This window comes from Chinchilla lanigera, unplaced genomic scaffold (assembly GCF_000276665.1).
Source record: "Chinchilla lanigera isolate Chin_1 unplaced genomic scaffold, ChiLan1.0 scaffold00055, whole genome shotgun sequence".
NCBI lineage: Eukaryota > Metazoa > Chordata > Mammalia > Rodentia > Chinchillidae > Chinchilla > Chinchilla lanigera.
The window spans coordinates 11063005-11085033 of record NW_004955456.1 but is presented as its reverse complement, the minus strand read 5'-3'; the positions used below and the strand labels follow the sequence as shown (position 1 = coordinate 11085033).

General features: G+C 36.4%; 1 protein-coding gene across 5 annotated transcripts in view; it reads left to right on the top strand.

The window, feature by feature from the left end:
* The window catches only part of Auts2 (autism susceptibility candidate 2), a gene marked incomplete in the record, with an annotated part of 1123237 nt that overhangs the window by 332728 nt on the left and 768480 nt on the right, over positions 1-22029 (top strand). The window contains 1 exon segment of one of the 5 annotated variants that reach the window (XM_013520555.1): positions 8977-9336. Coding sequence (XP_013376009.1) covers positions 9289-9336 — 48 coding nt within the window. 5 annotated transcript variants of the gene reach the window in all.

Genomic DNA, 22029 nt, shown 5'->3' with positions numbered 1-22029 from the left:
TGGTTGTGCATGTCTATAATCCTAGAACTTTGAGAAACTGGTGCGAGAGGGTTGCAAGTTTGAGTCTTGCCTGAGCAACCTAGTGAGAGCCTGTCTCAAAAAATAAATAAATAAAAAAATAAAAATGTTGAGATGTAGCTCAGTGCAAAGGCTCTGGGTTCATGTCCTGATATCACCCTCTTCCACCAATCTAAGCAGAGTGACCATCAAAATTCAAGCTTATCAGGTCTTTCTCTTCCTCCTCTCTCTCTCTCATTACCTCCTTTTCCTCTTAACTGTTCATTTGCATTTTCGGATCTTGGACTTTATTTTGAGGTAGGGATCTTCCTTCGTCCATGAAGGCTAATGTTATTCTACCACTGAAGCTCAGGAGTCCATCCCTGCATAAAACTTTCTCTTTTTCTCTTTCAACAGAAATAATTCTCTATAAAGTTTTCCAGTATCTTAAAATTTTTTATCTATGCCCTTCATACTTAATTGTAATGATTTATGTTTCTAGTTCTTTTACTCCATAATAACCTTGTTGAGAAAAATTACTTTGAATTATCTGTTTAGTTTCTTAAGAACCCAGAACTATCCTGTAGTAGGCACCCAATAAGTTACGGTTTCACTGAGCAGGAGAAGGTAAGGTGAGGATATGAGTTCAAGTCTGCCTCTCTTCACAGTATGGCTGCTGTGTTCATCCCCAGTCTGACCTAGATGAAGAAGGAATTGTTTAATAGATGTCATTTGTGAGATGCTTTGTGTAGTTCTTCATATCTTGTGTGCTATTAGTGATGATTTTTTTTTTGTTTTGTTAAATTGCATTTTCATTTTTTAACTAGGGTTCAAACAAAATAATTTTAAACAACATCCTAAGAACATTTGAAAACATGGCAGTTCAGGTCTAATTTCCCTCTTTGCTTTAAAAAAGTCTATACAGCTATAATTACTAATTGCTGCATTCTAAGTAGAGGCAGATGATACATATGTTTGTGACAATTTTCCAGCGGGAGAGCTAAGTAACCAGGCTCATTTTTCCATAATGTGAATGTTATTCACAAACTATTACCATAATTGATGCACCAAGCCACTGTGGGGTAAATAATGTGTTGTGTGTGGGAAGCAAGCTAGTAGTCAATGAATATTAAAGAACAAAACCACATTTTATAACAGAAACTGTAATTATAATCATTCTGAGTTCATATTGCACAACCAGTTAAAATAACTTGGCCACCCTCTATCTGTGTAACTCTGTGTATAAAGGGAATAGGTATGTAACTCAAGTTGTACAGAAATATATATATATATATATATATATATATATATATATATATAAAATGTATATGGGGAAGAGATTGAGATTTTATAAAAAGACACAGTATCAAACTTCAGAATGATTCTGTTTTTTTGCAAAGGCACTTGATGCAGAGATTAGATGAACATGAACAGTACTAACCAGTGAAATATATATTGATGGTAAGAAACACAATTTAGTTTTCTTTCTTTTGCTTTTGTAGATGTTTTATGTCTACCTGGAATGTCTTGTTCCTTCCTTGACCAAATCATTTTTATATTTTCTGTTGAGTTTTCTTTTTGTAGGAAGTGTTCCTCATCCCTCTCTAATGCATCTTACTGTTTTCTCGATGCTCATCAACTTCTGTGTGTGGTATATTGACTTTATTTTTGCAATGTACAACTTTACAAGAGTAGGTAATAAGCCTTTTCTTGTGTGTATCATTAGTTTCCCCTGGCGTACTGCCAAGTCATTTGAGCCTGGTGTGTGTGTGTTTCCTTGTTTACTTCTTGTGTTCCTTATGTAGAATGGTTAATGCTTACTGTTGTCTGTTTGAGTTAGCTTCTCAATATGTAATGTTGGCATTTCTTTTTGTGTGTCAGATGCTGCATTATTTTTATAAAATCTTTTGTCATGTATTACCACATTTTTGAAGTATTGGTAACCTTACTGGGAAGGACTAGATCCTATTGGTGTGGAGTTTTTGATGAAACAATCAGAAATCTATAGTTTGGCTTCTGTAAAATACATGTTGCTCCCTCCATTTCTGACAAGTTCTGAAATCAAGGGAAATGTGCTACCTTGCTCTCTTGAAATAGAGTGGTTTTAGTATATGCATTTTAGACATAGGCAAGGCATGAGGCAGCTGCTTCAGAGCTTAAATACTTTTATATTTGAAAATAAGTCATAATGTATCTATTTTTAGAAGCCTTTTAGAAAAATCTCTTCACCATTGATCCAGTTCTTAATTACAATCTCAGTATATTTTGATAAGTTCTTTTGAATATATAGCTGTTCCTTCTACACTAGGCACATGTTGTCTTTCTCTTTTATAGCAAAGAAAATATGGGTAGCTTCCTATTTGGTTTCTTAGCTCAAAAGTCCCTGACGCTTAATGTCAGAGTCAATTTATTCAGCTAGTTTATACAACTGGACATATTTCTATAACAGGAACTTGAGTAAATGGAACAATCCTTATCGTGTTGCTTACAGAGACAGCATGTTATATAACTGGTGTAGCTATTTTTCTCAATAGGAGATTATTTATTTTAACATGTTTGGTCCCTTTAGCATAGTCTTAAAGAGATGAATCTTTTAGAGGGCTTTTGGGAAAACAAACAAAAACCCCACAACAATAATAACAAAATACAGAACAAAACACCTTGTACAATCTCAAACAATTCTAAGTACCAAAGGTCATCTCTGTGAAAGTACTGGGTTGAAGAACTGAACAAATCCTCAAAATATACCCCTGCCCCCACTGAACACATTTATCACCTCGTCCCTGCCACTTCGCGAAGTAGTTCTGGAAGCCCTCTTTCATTTCCTTACTTGCATTGTTGTGGCTGCCTTGATGTCCTGAATTGATTCAAAATGTTTACCTTTCATGGTCATATTTACTTAGGGGAAGAGCCAGAAGTCACATAGTGCCATACCTGGTGAATAAGTTAGATGAGGACACACCATAAAGTTTTTATGAGCTTATATTTTTGTTTGATGCGACTTGGCAGTAGCATTCATGGGACTTTTGATCATACCTTGTAAAGATAGTTATGAAAGAGGATTTCCAAAACTGCCTCAGAAAGTGGCAGGGACAATAGGCTAAGTGTGTTCAAAGCAAGGTGGAGTATTTTGAAGGGGGAGCAGTGACAGTGTGTCTTTTACTGTAATAATGTTTTAAATTTAAACATTTACTGTACATTTTGATTGTATCTAGGAGTGAATGCTTTCAAGAAACAAGAAATCCTGAGTTTAATTTTCATTGGTACTGTTTTCATCTTCAAGTCTTTATACAGGATGGCTTAGTTTCTGTGAGGCCATTCACCTTGAGAATCCTAGATGGGACAAAGGCCTGGTGTCCTTGAGAACTCTGGAAAGTACTTCACTCAGAGCTAGTGCCTTTTGAGTCTGTTCTTGGCAAGGAGCCCTGGCTTCTTTCCTGCTAAGCCTTGTGCCTCTTAGGAGCAGAGAGGAGGTCAAAATGCAGATAACAGGCATAATTTCTGACTCCTGACATGCTCAGCTGATATGTACTTCTTCCTTGCCCTAAAGGTTTAAGGAAGAACTCGTTTATCATGCAGTGTCATGATTAGGAAAAAGCATGCATCTTTCTTTTTCTGCTAAATAGTAGACTTCAGAGTGAAAACGTTTATAATGTAGCAGTTATCTCTGTAGTTTGCTTTGAAGTTCGGTGAAATAATTTTAAGCTTTACTGTTAAGCTAAACTTCTGAGCCTCCTCATTTACAAATTCTTTCTTGGAGGGTCAAGGGAAGCTTTTGTAAAATGTTGAGGGCTGAGTTAAGTGTGTATGTGTGTGTGTGTGTGTATCTTGGGCATGAATGCGTATACTTTCTTGGATGTGCACTGGTGTGTTGACAAAGAGAATAGTCTTTCTCAGCAGAGGAAACACCACATCCAAAGGCTGGAAGATGGCTGTGGCTTTGGACAGATAGAATTCATAAATGAATCCATCTGAATGCTTTATCAGAGCTGTGGCTCGTCCTGTTTGCTGAGAAAGGGAAAGTCCTTGAGCACCATCACACCTCTTCAGACTCTCTTAGCAGGCATTCAGATGCATGGCCAGAGGAAATGGTGTGTTCCAAGTGCAGCTGCAATGGAAATAGAGTTCTTTTAGTGCAGCTGAAGTAATTTCTCTTACATAGATTGTCCCATTTTAACAGTACACTGCCTGTTTAAAACAAAACAAAAAAGGCAAGTGGGAGTTGGAAGGAGGAGTGTATGCCAGGAAATGAAAATGAGTTGCCAAAGAAGCCTGTCTTGGTTGTAATTTCAGAGTTGTTAAAAAGCCTCAATTGCTAGTTTGCTACATCTCTGTGTAAGTTTCTGTGAACTTCTAATTCTCCAGAAACTTGAAAGATAAAACACCAGGTAGACTTCTATCAGAGAACACACTCCTATAGGAAGCAATGACTGCTTTGAAACTCAGAAGCCAGCTCTGCCTTCCAGCTCTTTTACCAGCTCTGCCTTCCAAGGAACTAGGCTGACTTCTGGTGTTGTCTTTGCTTCTCTTCCTCCCTTCCTTATGGCTCATGCTGTGAATCTAATCAGATGACCAAGCCTCTCTCATACCAGGTGGAACTGCTGATCAGAAGTTGAAGAACTAATGTTTTGGCAGTGTTTCTAACTGGCTCTAGTTCCTAAGTAGAAGTTAAAAGATTATGATGTAATTTAAGATTTTGCATTTACCTTTTATCAAGCTCAGCTGTGAACATGAAGCTGTTGTGTACTCCTTTGCAAGCTATGAGCCCAGCTAGTTATCACAGAAATTCTGCTTTTCATGTAGAGTTGGTTACCCTCACTTTATAGAAGGAGAATTTAAGTTGAGAGAGGTAAATGATTATTTTGCAATCATATCCTGCATTCTGTGGTTCTTCGATCTCTAAAACTATTACACGTAAGCCCTGCATCTTTCTCTCTGCCTCTACCAAGTCTACCAAGTCTTGTTCTTACCCCTTTTAAAATGGCAGCCAGTAATTTACCTCCTAATTTAAGCTTCATTTTCTTTCCTCTTATGCCTGGCATAATTACCTTTTTTTTGAGGGGGAGGTTACCAGTAATTGAACTCAGAACCTAGCACTTGCCGGTAAGGCACTTGTGCCACTGAACTAGATCGCTGGCCCTGATTACCCTTTCTGTAAATACTATTTTCATCCATTTATACAAGGAATGGCTAACAGAATAAAAATTAATTAAAAAGCATTGTTAAATTCATATTAATTTGTGTCTTTGATCATTGAATGACTGCTAGGATGTTAGCATATGAGAAATTCATTATTTGTTGTACTTTGAAAAAGGATCCTCATGCTAAAGTTTAGATACTACTAGTGTTCATGAACTTTCAAAGTCCCTCCTCAGGTACAGTCTTTACTAGGCCTGTGAATGAGTTGTCTTTATACATGAGTTATAGCTGTTTTGCATCTTGCATTATCTTACATTCCTTCCTTCTCTTGGAGCATGTGGCTTTATGGCGTTTGGCTTTATGACAAAGGGGAAACAATCACAAGGAAATGGACTGACTTTCAACTACTCTTCCATAATCTGTCCTGAAGACATGATATATTTTGCCAGCATATTTCAAAGTACAGTTGGTCAGTGCTCTTCTTGTTGTTCCCACCTTTATTTTCCTGTGGAACACTGGATATCTCACTAGTCTCTGAAACCGTGGTCCTATCTGGCTTCCCTTTTCTCCTTATCCCAGTTGTGTGACCTGTATAATCCTTTTACCTCCTGTCTTATCAGCACTCTCAGTTTTTTGAAGTTCTTGTCCTTTTGCGCTTTTCCCACAGGAGCTTATTAACTATTTGCTGTCTCTATTAACTCTTTTTTCATTTGGAAGAATCAAAATGTTGGACTGTTATCATTACAGATCAGTGGGTCTCAGCATGTAATGGCTTTAAAGGTGTTGTCTATCAGTGCATTTACCTAATTGCTTTCTCTCTGCTTTTGAAGGAAATTTCCAAAGTCTTCCCCACTCTGCTTAAGGCTACAATAATAGTAAACATTTAGAGACTCTTTAATATATCTGTGGAAATACTCTAAGCATTGTCTTATCCCTGTTCTTGCTGTATGACCTAGCCTTTCCTCCTCATCCATCCAGTCATCCAACAAATACTAAAAAAACATCGTGAGTGTTCAGTCCTGTGCTGAGCCTCAGGCTTTAACTGTGATTGAGGTAGATTTGGGACTTCAGTCAACCAGCCTCCAATTCATAGGAAGATTCCTAGAGGTAAATATCAGAAATGACATTCTAAGATAAATACTAAGAGAGGGACAAGTCAGAACTTCATAGTTTCATCCAACTCAGACATGGGGATGAGATTAAGTAATACTTCTTAGAGAAATTAAGTGCTGGTCGAAAGAGTCAGAAACTGTGATGGTGATGGAGGACTATCAGGGTGTTCTAGACAAGAACACTTGGATGCCAGAACGATTCTTGGGAGTTTTAGGAGACCACTAAGCAGATAGGAGTTGTTCTCAAAGAAACTAGAGGTCTTCTTTGTGGTATGAATTCCATAGACTCTCTTTTTCTACACCCTATGTGACCTGTATCCTCTGTCAGTTACTAATTTGAATTAGAATACACTGAGATTCATAGAAACAAGTCTTGGGGAAGTCTTGGGGAATGAGTTTTGGCACACTTTCTGTAGATCTTAATATGAAGTTTACTATACACTTGTGTAGGTACTCCGCTGAAATAGTATTAGATTTTTAGGGGAACTATAGGGGAAAATGCTGCTTCAGAATTATTACATGGAGGCTCATAATTGTGACTGATTGGTACAAGGGTAAGGATTTCTTTTTCTTCTTTTTTTGTTCTTTTCCTTCTCTTTTATTGTATTCTTTCCTCCTTTCCTCCTTCCCTGTCTGTCTTACTGCCCCTTCCTTCCTTCCTTCCTCTCCTCCTTCCCCCTCTTCCTTCCTGCCTGTCTGCCTGCCTGAGGTTTGAATCTAGAGCCTTCACAATGAACTATGTCTCTTTTACTTCTTGAGAGGGGTTCTTAGTAAGTTACTAAATTATCTAGGCTGGTTTTGAATCTGTGATTCCCCTGCCCCATCCTCCGAGCATGCTGAGATTACAGGTGTGCCCCCCCCCCCATGCCCAGTTAGGCGCAGGGATTATTTTGGACAGCCTTTCAGTGACACTGACTCTTAAAAATTTGAGCATGAAAATGAAACTGCTTGCTTAAGCTGATCATAAGTAAATGGCAGCTTCAAAATGAGTATGTATCCGTTCTGTTTTCATGAAGACAGTTAGTGGTTGACTGTTTAGGTCACAGTGTATGTTGATGCCTTCAAACACCTTAATTGAAGAACGCATGATGTCCCTTAGATGGAGTGTCTGTAGGTCTGTATCTTTGGTGCCTCCATAACAGAGGTAGGGAGCCGAGCAGTGAGCCATACATAGTCCTGGTCTTTTGTAGGTAGGAAAGGAACATGTACCTGCTTGTAGACTTTGAACCCTCTATTTGCAGTATAGGGTACCCATTAGCTTTAGTTTTCCCTTTTGCTTTAGGAATAAGTACGGGCACAAAGGGAGTGAATAGTGGAATATTTCAGATTTTATTTACACCACGTGGAAGATGCAGGCTAATAACATCATATATTCAGACTCATCTGATTCTGTCTTTCTCTTTCCCAGGAGCGATAGTTTACAGCATCCTACGGAATGTACTTTTATTTATTTATTTTTATTTTAAAGGAAAAAACAATACAAAATTTCAGAACAAGATTGTAGGAGAGTAACAATGGTTGGTACATTGCACATTGCTCTCTTCAAAGTAGTTGCTTGTATTACAAGATACAGGCATGAAAACTTTTTTTGGGTTGGGGAGGGCTGGGAATCAAACTCAGGACCTTTAGCTTGCCAAGCAGGCACTTATGCCACGAGCTGTATCCCTGGCCCCTTGGATGTGAAAACTTGATCAAACAATATAGGTACAAACTTTTCTTTTCAATAAACTAATTAAAATTAAAAAAGAAATTGGTAGTATAACTATCTTAACTATGGTGTGTGCGTGTATGTGTGTATATATATATATATTTATATTTATATTTTTCCTTTCCCCTTCCTTCTTTTCGCTTTTCCCCTAAATTCAGAATCTACTTTTAAGTCCAGATGATATTAATTATTTTGTGTTTAATAAATATTTTATTTGGTTGTAGAGATATGGAAAGTAGACACGAGAGATGTAGCATCCCTATTTTGAGAATCACTGTTTTCCATGTACCTAAATGTCTTCAGTAAAACGTCATTACAATTCTGAAAAAAAAATCTGTAAAGTATCAGTCGTCTTTTGAAGTTGTTAGTTCCTTCAGCTGAATTCCAGGAGCTCTTTTAGCAGTTAAGGGAAGGGCAAACTGCCCCATTTCTCTTGCTCTGGCTCTGAGAATTTGGAAGATGTTGCTTCTTCCAGTTGGAAAATTTAAAGATGGATTCTGATTCACATTTTCCTAGAGACTCAATTGTTTTCAGTGTTATAATCTTTTTGAAGGGATTTATTACATATTTTTTCTTTCCTTTTTTTTTTTTTTTGGCACCAGGAATTGAACTCAGGACCTTGTACTTGCCAGGCAGGCACTTGTGCCACTGAGCTATATCCCCAGCAGAGCTATATCTTCAGCCTTTGTAGGTGTGGAGAAAGGTCATCTTCTTATCTTATTTTGGCTATCATGGGGTTAAAGCTGTGGCAGAGTCTTTTCTCCAGACCCAAACTCTTGTCAGGATAATGTTTGGCCAGGTGTTAAACTGTGTCCAGAGGGGAGTTCTGGAATTCATTATTTATCCCCTGGGAGGGAGCAGTGCAGGAGGGAAAAGAGGCTGTCCTTCTGGGAGGGCAGCAGAGCCAAGGCCTGCCTCCTGCCTTACTGACATGTGCCATTTGTGATGAAGGCAGCTGAAGTCCATATGAGGAATTCACTTGTCATCTAGCCAAAAGAGAGACAGAGGGAGCAGGAGGGAGGGAGAGGCAGGCAGCTTGGGGAAGCAGTCTGGGAGTGCAGTTTCTCTGAGCAAGATCACAGCAGAGTGTTTAGATGCTAGGGGAAGGTGTGCAGGGACATGAGGAGGAAGACCGTTTTGAAATAGTGCATTTCTTTTTTTATTTTTTTAACCTTTCACTCCTCCTGTCTTTGAATACATGCTGCCCTTTGGAGAACTCAGGATCTGAGAGAAGCCTTTGCTGACATACCATTGTTTTCTCCAGCTCTGTACTGTGGGGTCCCCCACCTATTTTTTTCCACCTTCTTTTCCTCTGAGGGCAGAGGTGAAACAATGATCAAGTCAAGCTGGTTCTATGTTAAGTTCAAGTATGCAGAGAAGGTAAGTCAATACATTCTATTTTCCCAAGGGAAACCTGCCACCACCCTCTGGTCTTCCCCTGTTGACTGCTCCACTAGCCACTTGGGGAAGCAAATGGAGCTGAGAAGTCTTATTTGTGAATGTGTTTCCTCTGGCTTAATGATTCTTGGATGAAACACAGGTTCTTTGCTTGCAATCTGACATTGCCACATTGCTGCTGACCTAGAGGAAGGAATCTTCAGACTCTTTTCCGGAGGCATTATTTAAAGAAGAAAAATAATGAAACTGCAAAAACAGGAAAGGCAGGATATGCTACTTTAGTTTGAATAGAGCATTTTTAAGAGGAATATTTGTAATGAAATGATACATTTTATTCTGAAATAAATTGACAGTCACTTTCCCTTACCTTAGTTTGCTTGTAGTTTATTTTTTGTTTTTATTTAACTGACTGTTCATTAGTATATAGAAGAGCTTTGTTGTACTGCTTGTGAACAGAAAGGAATTCATTTTTGTGACTACTATCTCTACTATCTGTTGGGCATTATATTTTAGAGAAAGTATAAATTTTAGTTGCATCTGAAATTTTAATATTAAATTGTGCATGTGTTAACATACTATTTACCTTGCTTTAAGGATAAAAGTATGCACTTTTTAATACAACTTTCCCTGCTTGGGGTCCTTTGACATCTTTTTGGTTCTGGATCCATCTGTGTCACTTCTGTTGACAATTTGGGTTACTGGAAGATTTCTAGAATGATCCTAAATTTAGGCCTGTCTTTTAAATTGTTTCCTTCTGATTTGCTTGTTGAAAACATTGGTATGTTAACGATAGAGTTAAACTGAGGCTGTAGAGAATAGAATTACTATGTGGCAAGGTAGAAAAATTGCAACAATTGTCTTTATATTTCTTGTAATTATTTATATAAGCAGTTATAAAGGTCTTCTCCATTCACCTAGCTTAAAAAGATGTTAGAACACTTTGGGCTTACTTTTTCTCTGCATTTTTTCTTCTATATTAATTTGTTTATTTTTACTTGGAAGATTTCTCTTCCATTTAAACCTATTTGTATTGCTAACTATTAAAACTGTTATACCTAAAATACCATTTCTTTGTGAACAGAATTGGAAAAGATTACCACAGTTACTGGGATTTTTATTTTTTTCTTTGTTTTTTAGATGGTTACTTTCCTTTCAAAAGCCTACTACAGTTTGTTTGCTGTCATGAATTTTGATAAACAAAACTGTATTCTGTCTTTTTAACCTTTTCTTTTCATCTTCAGTGTTCTTTTCTGAGAACTCAAAAGTCAGAGGTAAATCATGTCAATAAACTAAGAATACTAAAAGGGAGAAAGCATTTCAAAAAATTATCATTACAGAAGGAAAAAGTGCATTAAGTTAATTGCTTATTTGAATTACCTTATTACTCTTCCTTTAGCAACCAAACAAGGAGAGAAAGGAGTCATATATTAATACAGGAATGTGATATAAAGCTAAACAATGTAAAGCTGCATATCTAATTGGAGAATCTCCTTCTTGATTTTATTAAGAGAGGTTAGAAGAGAAACAGAACTCTCAGTTTTGTGTTTGACATGCTTAAGGTGCTCCAGACCTCAGTGGTTTCAGCAGAACTTTTTTTCTTTTGTTCTTCACAAGGATTCATTTTTTAAATCCACATTGCAACATTTCCTCCAAAGTTCATCAAAATGAATTTCATCTGGAGAGATAAAATGTCTTAGTGTAAACATAGGGAGAGAGATGCTTATGAAATAAATTTAAACCATTCTTTTTTGTATTCATTCAAAAGCTATTCTTATAAAATGTTCTTAATTTGAAATTTTTTTCACTGCCTGAAAAAGGATGGAAGATAAATCTTCCTCTTCATTTTAAAGCACTGACCATTTTTATTTTATTTTATTATTTTAATCGTGTTGCATCTTGAACTCAGGGCTTTGTACACGTGGTTTTCTGCTGAACCACACCCTCAGCCCAAACACTGACTTTTTGATTTGATATAAACTAGTAATTGTTGGTTTATATGATCTGAAGAGAAACCAAAGTATTAAACTAGTAATTGTTGGAAAGATATTTTTTTCTGCAAAGTTTATCAGCAACCTTAAGAAAATATATTATATGATATCTTCAATAGCCATTTCCCAGTTTTACTATTTAGGAAAATAACTTAAGTAATTATCAGTCATAAAAAGGAAAAATTAAGAAAGTTAAGTAATACCTGGCCAAAAACATTGGTATGGAAGAATTTGTGATCATCGGGGTTCTGATACATTTCCAAAATTAGACATACATACAGAAAAGCTAATAGCTCTTTTACCACCATCGCATAAACATAAACAGCCCTCTCTAAAAACTTCCATACCAATTATTTGAGAGAGGTGCATCCTTTCACAAGAATGCTTAGTTGAATCAAGTTTTTCCTGTTTCCCGTTCCCTTCTCATTTCTACATATGCTCTCCTTGAGGAATTTCCTATTTCCATGTTTTTCATTAGTTCCTATAACTGATGATTTCAAAATCTTTGTAATTCGTCTAATACTTTTTTGAGTTCAAGGCGTATATATTTGACTAGGTTAGATATGTATCTTAAAATTCAGCAGATGTCTCAAGTGCAACATTTTTAAGATAAAGTTAATTGCTTCCTTAATCAGACATTCTTTTTCTCTTATATTCTCTTAAATTCCATACAATATCTAAGGCATCACAGTCTCATCCATGTGTTCCCAGAGAACCTCTTTTAGTTCTTAATTTCCCTTCTGGCTTCTAAGAGAAGCCTTGTAACTGATGTCCTTCCTGAATTTATGGTTCTTTGTGATGTTCTCAGACTGCTATACTGATCTTTAAAGGTCAGACTGAGTCCATTCTTCCCTTTTGCTTCCTAATGTCTGCCTTTATCCACCTAAGCATTCTTACTTGATCTCCCTCAACAGTGCTAGTGTTTGTCTTTCCATGCATATAATGCATCTTATTATAATTATTTACTGGTCTATGTCCTCTGGAGTGTCCTTTATATATTTTACTTTTGCTGTCAATGTAAGAACTCTTTGCCTATCCCTAAATATTTTCTTTTGAATTTTCTTGAAAGTTTTATATCTTACATTTAAATCCCATGATCCATTTTGAAGTAAAGTTTTGTATAAGATGTGAAATTTGGTTCAAGTTTATATATTCTTAGCCATTTTTTGTACTTTGAGACAGGGTCTTCCTAATTTGCCCAGATTGATCTTGAACTTGGGATCCTTTGCCTTAGCCTTCCGAGTAATGGGAATTACAATCTTGCACTACAGTATACAGTTTTTTCAGGAATTTTTAAAGTTAGGCATTTCATCTGTTTAATAGTTATTAGGCTGCTTAAATGATTTTTTTTTATAGTGGGTGAGTTATAGTAGTTTTTACTTTTTGACGAAACTCTTCACGTTCTGTTTCTTATCCTTTTTATGTTTGCAGATCCTATTATCTATGACATCTTTGATATGGTAATTAATATTTGTATTTTTTATTAGTTATTCTTGCTAGAAAGATTTGTCAGTTTTATTGATCTTTTCAAAGAACCAGTCTTTAGTTTCATTGATGTACTTCATTATTTTCTTTTCTCCTAACTTCTTTTATCTTGCTGACCCAGGGTTATTTTTGTTCTTCTTTTTCCAGGTTTTTGAGGTGATAGCTTATGTTACCAGTTTGAGAGTTTTCATATTTTTTAATGTGAACATTTTGAGCTATAGAAGGTCCCTTGAAACACTGGTTTATGTTCCACAGAGTTTGATGTATTATGTTTTTACTTTCATTTAGCTCAGTGTATTTAAGTTTACATTAAGATCTCTTTTATGCATGGTGTATTTCTAAATATACTGTAGTTTTGTTTCTAAGTATTGAACATTTTTTGATTATCTTGGCTTCGCATTTCTAATTTGAGCCCGTTTTGGCCAGGGAACTTAGTATGAGATTTTTAACTTTTTAAATTGCTGAGGTTTGTTTCTGGCCCATCACAGGGTCTTTCTTGATGTGTTTTATATGGGCATTTGGAAAGAATTTATATTTGGCCTTGAAGGGAATGTTTTATATAGTATATGTCAAGTAGACCCTCTGGGTTGATAATATTGAGTTTTTCTCTATCCTTGATTTTCTGTTTGTTTTATCAATTGCTGAGTATGTTTACTGCACGTATTTTGCAACTCTGGTTTTTAGTGCAAGTGCATTTTAGGATCATTATGTTATCTCAGTGGAGTCTTTTTTAATCATGTAAGGTTCCTCTTTGTCCCTGGTAATTGTGTGTGCTTTGAAATGTGCTTTATCTGATATTAATGAGACCACTATTGTTTTCTTTTCATAAATATTTTTATGGTATAGTATATTAGGTTTCTCTGGAGAAATAGAACCAATAAGTTAGATAAATATAGCTGTATGAGAAGTAGTTTTATGGGAATAGGCTTATGGGATAATGGAGCGTATGTAGTCCCACAGTCTGCTTCTTGCAAGGTAGGGAGCCAGGACAACCAAGGGTGTAATTCAGTCTGAGTCTGAAGGCCTGGAAACCTGTGTATTTTCTTTGTAATCACCAGATGAAACTTTTTATGCTGTGTTTTAAAATCTTGTCAAATAATTCTAATATCTCTGACATCTAGGTATTAGTATCTATTGATTATCTTTTTTTTCAAGCTGACACTTTTTTGTGATTCTTTTCTGTGATACCTCATTGAAACTTGGGTGTTACCTGTATATTTTTTAAAAGACTGGATCTTATCCAAATTGTGTTTCTAGCTATCTTTCTCTGATAGTTCTTTGGACAGGCAAGCACCACTGTAGCAGAAGTCCACCTTCACGTTGACCGCTGGTGAAAAGGGCTTCCTGTTATTGCTGCGTAACAGTTTCTGTGTCTTTGCAGACCTCTGCTGATCTTATGTTGCCTGAGAGGGATAGGTGTGTTTCATGGCTCCACTGATGCTACAGGAGATGGCTTATGTTTGGCTAGATGTCTCCCCAAAGCCTCATATGGTCATAGGGGGTGCTTTTCAGAGATGGCTAGATCTAGGATGTGTGATGCTGGGATTATGGCTGTGTGATTAATAAATTAGTCTACTGATTGGTTTGGCACAGTTCTCGATGTGGATAATGAGGAAGCCTACCCAAAGTGTGGGTAGGCTGGAAGGGATAAAAAGGAGAGCCAGGCTGCTTCTGTGGCTGGTTCAGTACTTCACTGCTTTGCTGCCTTTTGCCTGCCATGGACTGTTTCTTCTCTGCAGTGCCCCTCTGCCGTGCCAGTCAACTATGAACTAAAATCTCTAAAACTGTAAACTGAAATAAACTTTTCCTCCTTTAATTTGGGGTGTTAGGTATTTTGTCTCAGCAGCAAGAAAAGTAGTTAAGACATGGTGCAGTTTTGAAGTCTTGGCTCCAGCACTTGTCTTGCTAGTTTGCTGATTTCCTGGTGCTTTGGATAAGAGACCAAATTGTTTTAAGGGCTTTTTTGTGTTCCATTGCTATTTTTGGGTTTCTGACTTCATCAATTCTAATTGGGGATTATGTGGTCAAGAAAATAATCCCAGAAAGCTCTCAATTACGTTATTTTTTTGATCTCCAGATTTTAAGCCCTAGTTTGTCTTTTTTTTCTTTCCCTTTCGTAGTCTACAGTATCAGTTTTCATGCCCAGGGATTTTAGTTGTATTCAGTGTTTATAAGTAAAAATAAATTTGCTCTTTTCCTGGAAACAGGAATTCCTTAAGATCCCCCTCACCAGTACCCTGAATCATTGCTCAGCTTCAGCTCTTTTTATTTTGTATTTTGAGACAGGTTCCTGGCAAGACTGGGTTGAAACTTTTACTCTTCCTGCCTCAGCATCCAGAGTCCTGGGATTATAGGTATCAGCCACCATGCCAGGCTCTTGAATCCTATAATGTTTCTAAATGTTTGCCTCATACAGGACGTGAGTATAAGTGCCTAGTGGAGGATGATAATTGTCTTTGATTGCCGCCTTTATCATTCCAAATTGAAATGTCAGTCACACTTTGCCAAAGTGTGCTCCAGGCACCTCCTTATATGTTTACTTTGCTTTATATAAATTGCATTATCAATCAACATATACTTTTGCATCTTCATACTCTTTTATTGCTGTTCCTTTCACATACAGATCCCTAAAAGCAATACTGTATTTGCAATTTTTTCCCAAGCAATTTTGGGAATTTTTTTTATAATAAATTGCAATTATTCATTCTGATTTTATTGAAAAAATGTTAGCCATTTCAGTCAGAAAAAGGATAGTAGAGGCAAAAGGATTTTTCTTGAGTCACTCACTCTAGTGAGGTCTCAAATTTGAGGAATTGCTGTCTGTCTGTCTGTCTGTCTGGCTAGCTAGCTAGCTAGCTATTATTTGTCTAGATTGTATTTCACTATAATAGCCAAGCCTGTCCTTGAGGTTTTGCTACATAGCCCAAACTACCTTCAAATTCCTTCTGCTTCAGCACCCCAGAGTGCTGGGATTACAGGTGCGTACCTCCATGCTTGGCTTAAACTATACTTTTTTGGTTTGATAAGAGGTCCATGTAAAAAACTACTGTTAAGATTGTTTTATATATTATTGTACTCTATTGCAATCTTCCTTGGGTCCTTATGGCATATATCTGTGTAAGTTTAAAGTATGAACTGTACCTCAGCCTTTAGCTTTAGAGTTAATTTGAAATTGATTTACACACTTTGTTTGGAAATGTACATAATCATGATGACTGTACTTAAACTGTTAGTAATATTTTATAGAATTTTATTGGGTTCTTCCATTAGAATAAAGCAATAAATTTTTAACATGAAACCAATTGGAAAATTCAGAAGAAATTTAAGCTAGGGAACACGCTACAAAGCATCACTGTGATTTTCTTTTTCTCATTTTATAGGGAGAGGAATTTTTACAGGGAAGAGCTTTGTTTCTACCCTGTATTTGCTAGTTGATATGGGAACATTTTCCCTGCTCTCCCTCCCTCAATTCCTCCCCGCTGCCGTTTTCCTTTCTATTGTAGTACTGGATTTAGATCTGAGGTATGCTGTGCTATTGAGCTACATCCCTAGTTCTTTTAGGTTTTATTTTGAGACAGGGTCACAGCACATTGCCCAGACTGGCCTCCAACCACAGTCCTCCCATCTCAGCATCCTAAGTAGCTGAGATTACAGGTGTGTACCATCTTTGCCAGTGGAATGCTTGGTCTTTTGAGCCATGGAAGGACTTAATCTTCTGACCAGGCTGGCTACAAAATTTTTCATCCTTCTTAAAGTGGAATCATTTCAGTGTGAAGATCATTTAAAGTTGGTGCTTTTTGTTCTATTTTCCTTTTTTTTTTTTTTCTGAGACAGGGTTTCGCTATGCAGTTCAGGCTGCCCTCTTGAACATACTTTGTAGCCCAGGTCAGCCTCAAACTTGCATCAACCTTCCTGCCTCAGCTTCCTGAGTGCTGGGATAACAAGCATGTGCCACTACGCTGAGTTTGTTTATAGTTTTAGTAGCTCAAATAAATAGCAACTCCCCAGAAGTTTTAAGGACTTCACTTGCTATCAAAGGATTTCAATTACAGTCATTTTTTCAAGTAAGTACAAAGAGGTAAATTGAATCCTAGTTTCAAATGTTAAATTTGAGGACACATTATTACCAGTGTACTTTGGAAGTAAAAGATGCAGCAGATCTAAATCAAAGAGTTGATTCCAGATTACTTCTTAAGCATATGAGGAGGACCACAGGCAGCAATTGAGCCACTTGTTATTGAAGAGCACAGAGTACATCAAATGTGGCTTTCATTAAGCCTTGTTGCCCTTATGTGCCCCTGAGTGCAGTAGATATCATTTCAACAGGCAATAATAGCTCCTTGTTGAAGAGCTGCCTGGTATATAGTTACAGCAGAAGAGGAATATTGACTTATGTTGCCTTTTTTTAGATGTCATTTTGGTTTTCTTGCATTTGTGTATAGCACCTGGTATAGTAGTATGTATATGTTTTTTATGTATGTTAGGAAATCAATTAAAGAATTTGGCTTCCTAAATTGGAGAGTTTTGGTCTGCTCACCTCAAGCTAAGTTTCTGTCCCTTCTCTTTCCAAAAGGTACCACCAGGCTCTTCTTACCCATGACCAGCCTTTTATTTTTTATTTTATTTTATTTTTTTTTTGGTTTTTCTTTTGGTTTTTCTCCGGTACCGGGAACCGAACTCACGACCTTGCGCTTGCCAGGGAGGCGCTTTTGCCACTGAGCTAAATCCCCAGCCCCCATGACCAGCCTTTTAAAACTCATCATCCTCTGTTGTCCTAGAACATGATTATGTCCTCTTCGGCTAGCCTGGAAGATTCTAAGATGCTATAGATGGAGCAGGATAGGTAGTTCAGTGTTACAGAAAGGCTGAAGAACTTTTAGTTACAGGCAGGATTTTTGCAGCCTCTCTTTGGCTTAGTTGATGGATCTGTCCTATAGAATATTGGTATGAAAGGCATTCACATTAGATTCAGTTTACAGCTGTAACAACTTGGTTGTTACTGCTTTTTGGTATATTATACCAAAATACTTCTTATCAGATATTATCTGTTTTATGATGCATTTATAAGCTGGACCAGGTTAAAAGAAAAAATGTATTCTTAAATTTTATTGTATGATGATTACACATGCTTTCACCAATCTTTTGCTGTAGAGCAGTAGTTTGGATCTTCTGTTGCATATTAGGACTACTTTGGGAGCTTTAAAAATGTTGCTGTCCAAATATCAACCGCATGCATTCTGGTTCAGTTGGTCTGAGTTACATCCTTGTTATCAAGTTTTCTCAGAGATCCCAGGAGTTTACAGTATGCAGTGATTGCTCACTTGAGAAAAGTTCTGTTGATTTGTATTGCAGTTGTTCTGTAAACTTCATCCATAACACATAGATAATTGATCATGAGGATTTATTACATATGATACAATGGTTTAGACGTATGTGAATAATCTGATTTAAGGTTGCACATCACAGTGTTTTTTGTTGTCCATATTTAATTAAATAACATTTTAAAGGAATTCCCTTCATTAAATCTTTAATGTACTTAGCTTAATTTCCATAGAGTTTTCACTTGAATTTTGTACTCATTGCTGGTTTGCATACAGTTAATTAAATCTGTATTTTCCATGATAAATAAAGCTATCACACACAGATTTGGAGTAGTGTACTATGGTGCACTGCTAATCTAGATGGTTAATTGAGTGATAATCAGTTAAAAGGGCATTTATTGTAACACATAGGTTCTGACCTTGATTTTATGCCAGTTGATAGTCACACAAAACTAGATAGAGTATGTTTCCTTAGTTTTCTTGTTTCATATTTCATTTTTAATTTAAGACTTGGGCTTAACTAATGTCTGCTGTTAGGACTTAATGCATAGGTGTCATTAATATTATCACTTTTATCTCATGAGTAAGGACAGTTTCCTGCTTATGATTTTTATATCCAAGTGGAGGGGTCTAGATGGCATTCATTATGAATATTCTGTATTCACCATCAGTGCTTCAGGGGCTTGACTTCAATCTGGTATTTGAGAGTCATGTAATTTGAAATACATCCCATGTTAAGTCTGTGAATAAACTATGGAATAAGTTAAGACTGAAATTCAGATGTGAATGTGTTAATTCCTCTTATTAGAGCATTAGTAGGTCCTTGATAGACATCAAGATTGTTAGGCCAATGAACATGTATTTCTCTGTGCATATTTTGAGTTAGTTATTTATTCTCAATTATTTGTGACTGTTGATTTTACACTCATTTTTTACTGCCTATTTTTTGTTAATCTTGTTAATATCTATTTGTTTTGTCTTCTGTTCAGATTGTGATTTTCTTAAGGACAAGGAATTTCATCTCACTGTGGTATAGTGTCTATAACACAATGCAATTTTCATGCATATTGTCTGAATTACATTTATTGAATTAGTCATTGGAAATGGGCTTACGATAGCTAGTTTTGAGAATATTTTTCTTTGATTTCTTCCCTGGGAGGGTGTGCAGTATAAACAGCTGAGTGCAAGTATCCTGGTCTGTGCTTTTTCTGACTGCTCTGTTAGATTATGTTTCAGGAAAGCTGAGCAGTTTACCACAGTGAATACTAAATGGAATGCGTTCCTTTCCTCTCTGGGGACTTAAGTAGTGTTTAACACCGCTATAAGATCCTCATCTGTGGCTTTCTCTAGTGTAGAATTTGTCTAAGAAAGATTAAAAGAACAAATAAGGTTTCTGTTTGCTGTTTCTTTTTCTTTTCTTCCCCACCTCCTGCTCTAGGCTATCTGCAAAAATCTGAGCATTTTCTTTGGGCCTCTGGGGGGTGTATATTTTGTATGTGTCAGTCTTAGAGAAAACTAAAAGGCAAAAGCAAGGCAATGCTTACCATGGGACCCATCACCCACAAGTGAAATGAAGAAATATTACATGAAAGATTTTCCTTCCATCCAGCCTGCCACTTTTCACACTCAGTGAACCAAACAAGGTGCCAGAGAGAAAGCATCAGTCTTGGCATGTGGTAAAACAACAACTTGGCCATTTGCTTAACTGGTAGAAAACTAAGGTGACAGAAATTAAGGCCTTCAGAGAGTATTTAGGTATAATTTGGGTACTTTGTTCAGAATCTGTCTTGTTATAATGTTTGACAGCTTCATTACAGTGATTGTTATTCAGCAAGAGTAAGAGAAGACTTTTTAATAATTGGTAAAGTTTTACAGTGGTGAGAAAAGACTTAAAGAGTTTAAAGATTGAAGGACTGTTCAGCTCAGTCCCTTCAATCTGCAGTTGAGGGCAGGAACCCCAGAATAACATTTAGAGTTAGCCAGAAATGAGACCTTAGCTATGAAGTACATATACTCTCCTGGAAACTAATGGTATAATCAGACTTGAATTTTTTTTTTTCATTATGCATTAGTTTTTTTTTCTTTATGAAAAATAAAGATGCTTTCTTATCCTTGGAAAGAATTCTAATGTTTGCATATTCCTTTCCAGAAGTGCTTACCCTTATTTACATTTTATCACTAGTTGTATATACTTTTATATTTGCTGTTTTTCATATGTCATTCTAATGTTTTTATGTAGCAATTGAAAACTCATAATTCTTGTTGGTTTTCATTATAATTTACTAAATTATTCTCTTCTTGATGGGCAGTGACATAGATTTGAGTTTTTTATTTGTTTAAACTTTTATCATAAAGGGGAAAACTGCAGCAAACATCATGGTATATATAGTATTTCATTTTCTTGTGATTTTTGCCCCATCATTTAAATTTCTGGCAGTGACTTGAAGCAATGGGATGGACTAGGTAGCCCATTAGGATCTGAAAAAACATTCTTATAGGGTTGTGTGGCTTGAAATGTGCATGATAAATCAAAACATAAACCTCTGCTAATCTTCACTGATGTCAGAAAAGGTGAATCTTAATCTAAGACTTTGTGTTTCCTATTTCTGCCGAGAAGCATAAAAGGATTTTTATTAGTATTAATACAGGAGAAATAAGTATAACTCTGAACCTGGTAGATGTCAGATATGCTGTTCATGTTCCCCAAAATCAAAAAATGAATTCTAAGGAACAATGGAGATTAAGAATAGGAAAAATGCATTGAGAGAGTTAGTTCCTGGGAGATAGGTGGGGGACCTGAAAGTGGGTTATCAACAAGCCCACTTCTCAGAGGAAGGTTTACACAGCAAGATCACAGGATGGGTACAAAATCAGGAGGTGGGTACAATGTGGGTATCAACCAATAAGATTATAAGTACAGGCGATTAGGTAACATTGATCCAGTGGGGAAGTAGGTTGTGTAGCAATTATACATGGAATAATCAAAGGCTTTTTTTAGGATGGATCAGGAGGTCTTGGTCACCCACTGGGGTGACTGATATCTAGCTCAATTTTATTGGACCAGGTGATATCAATTATAGTATATTGCTTATCTCTGGGGGTAGCATTTAGACCTGGTCATTCCGTCTTTATCATGAGGCTTAGCCTTCAATGGGTGTGCCTCCAACCACAGTGGTAATGTGTTTTCATCCTCTTCACTGACTCTTTTGACAGCCAGCCTAGCACTGTCTGACTGCTTGTAATATTTCTACCTAACTTAGCTGTCTATATGATAACTGATTAGCTTCGTTAATATTGGACAAAAACAATATATTATGAAAGTGAGATAAAACAAAGTTTGTGGAATTTATTAAATTATATATGTAGATACCCTATTTATACACACATATAAGTAATTTTTGCATAGATATACACACTAAAAATTACTGCCTACATGAAAAGTATATTCAAATATATTCTTTCTTCAAGAGTGTAGGACAATAACAAAATCCAAATACATTGCATTATAAAATACTGTGATACCGGTGATACTAATCTCATTTCTTGAAGTTTATCTGGTGACTCTGATTTAAATTTAGCAGTCTTGTCATGGAAGAACATGTAAGGGACAAGTTTTTTAAGGTTCAAAAATGTCTAGCATTTTGAAGATATTGATTCAAATTATATTTGCTTTTACTATATGTTCAGAGATCTGTCACTTGAAAAGGGAAGCTTTATTATACAAATCTGAGTTCTCAAGTGTTCATAAAAATTTCAGCAAGATCTATAGTTAGTACTTATTCTAACAAAAACTTACATGGTTCTGGAGGTATTAAGGACCTTGAACTTGCTTTCATTCTCCCTCCCTCCTTCACCTGTCTTCCTGCCTCTGTCCCTCTCTT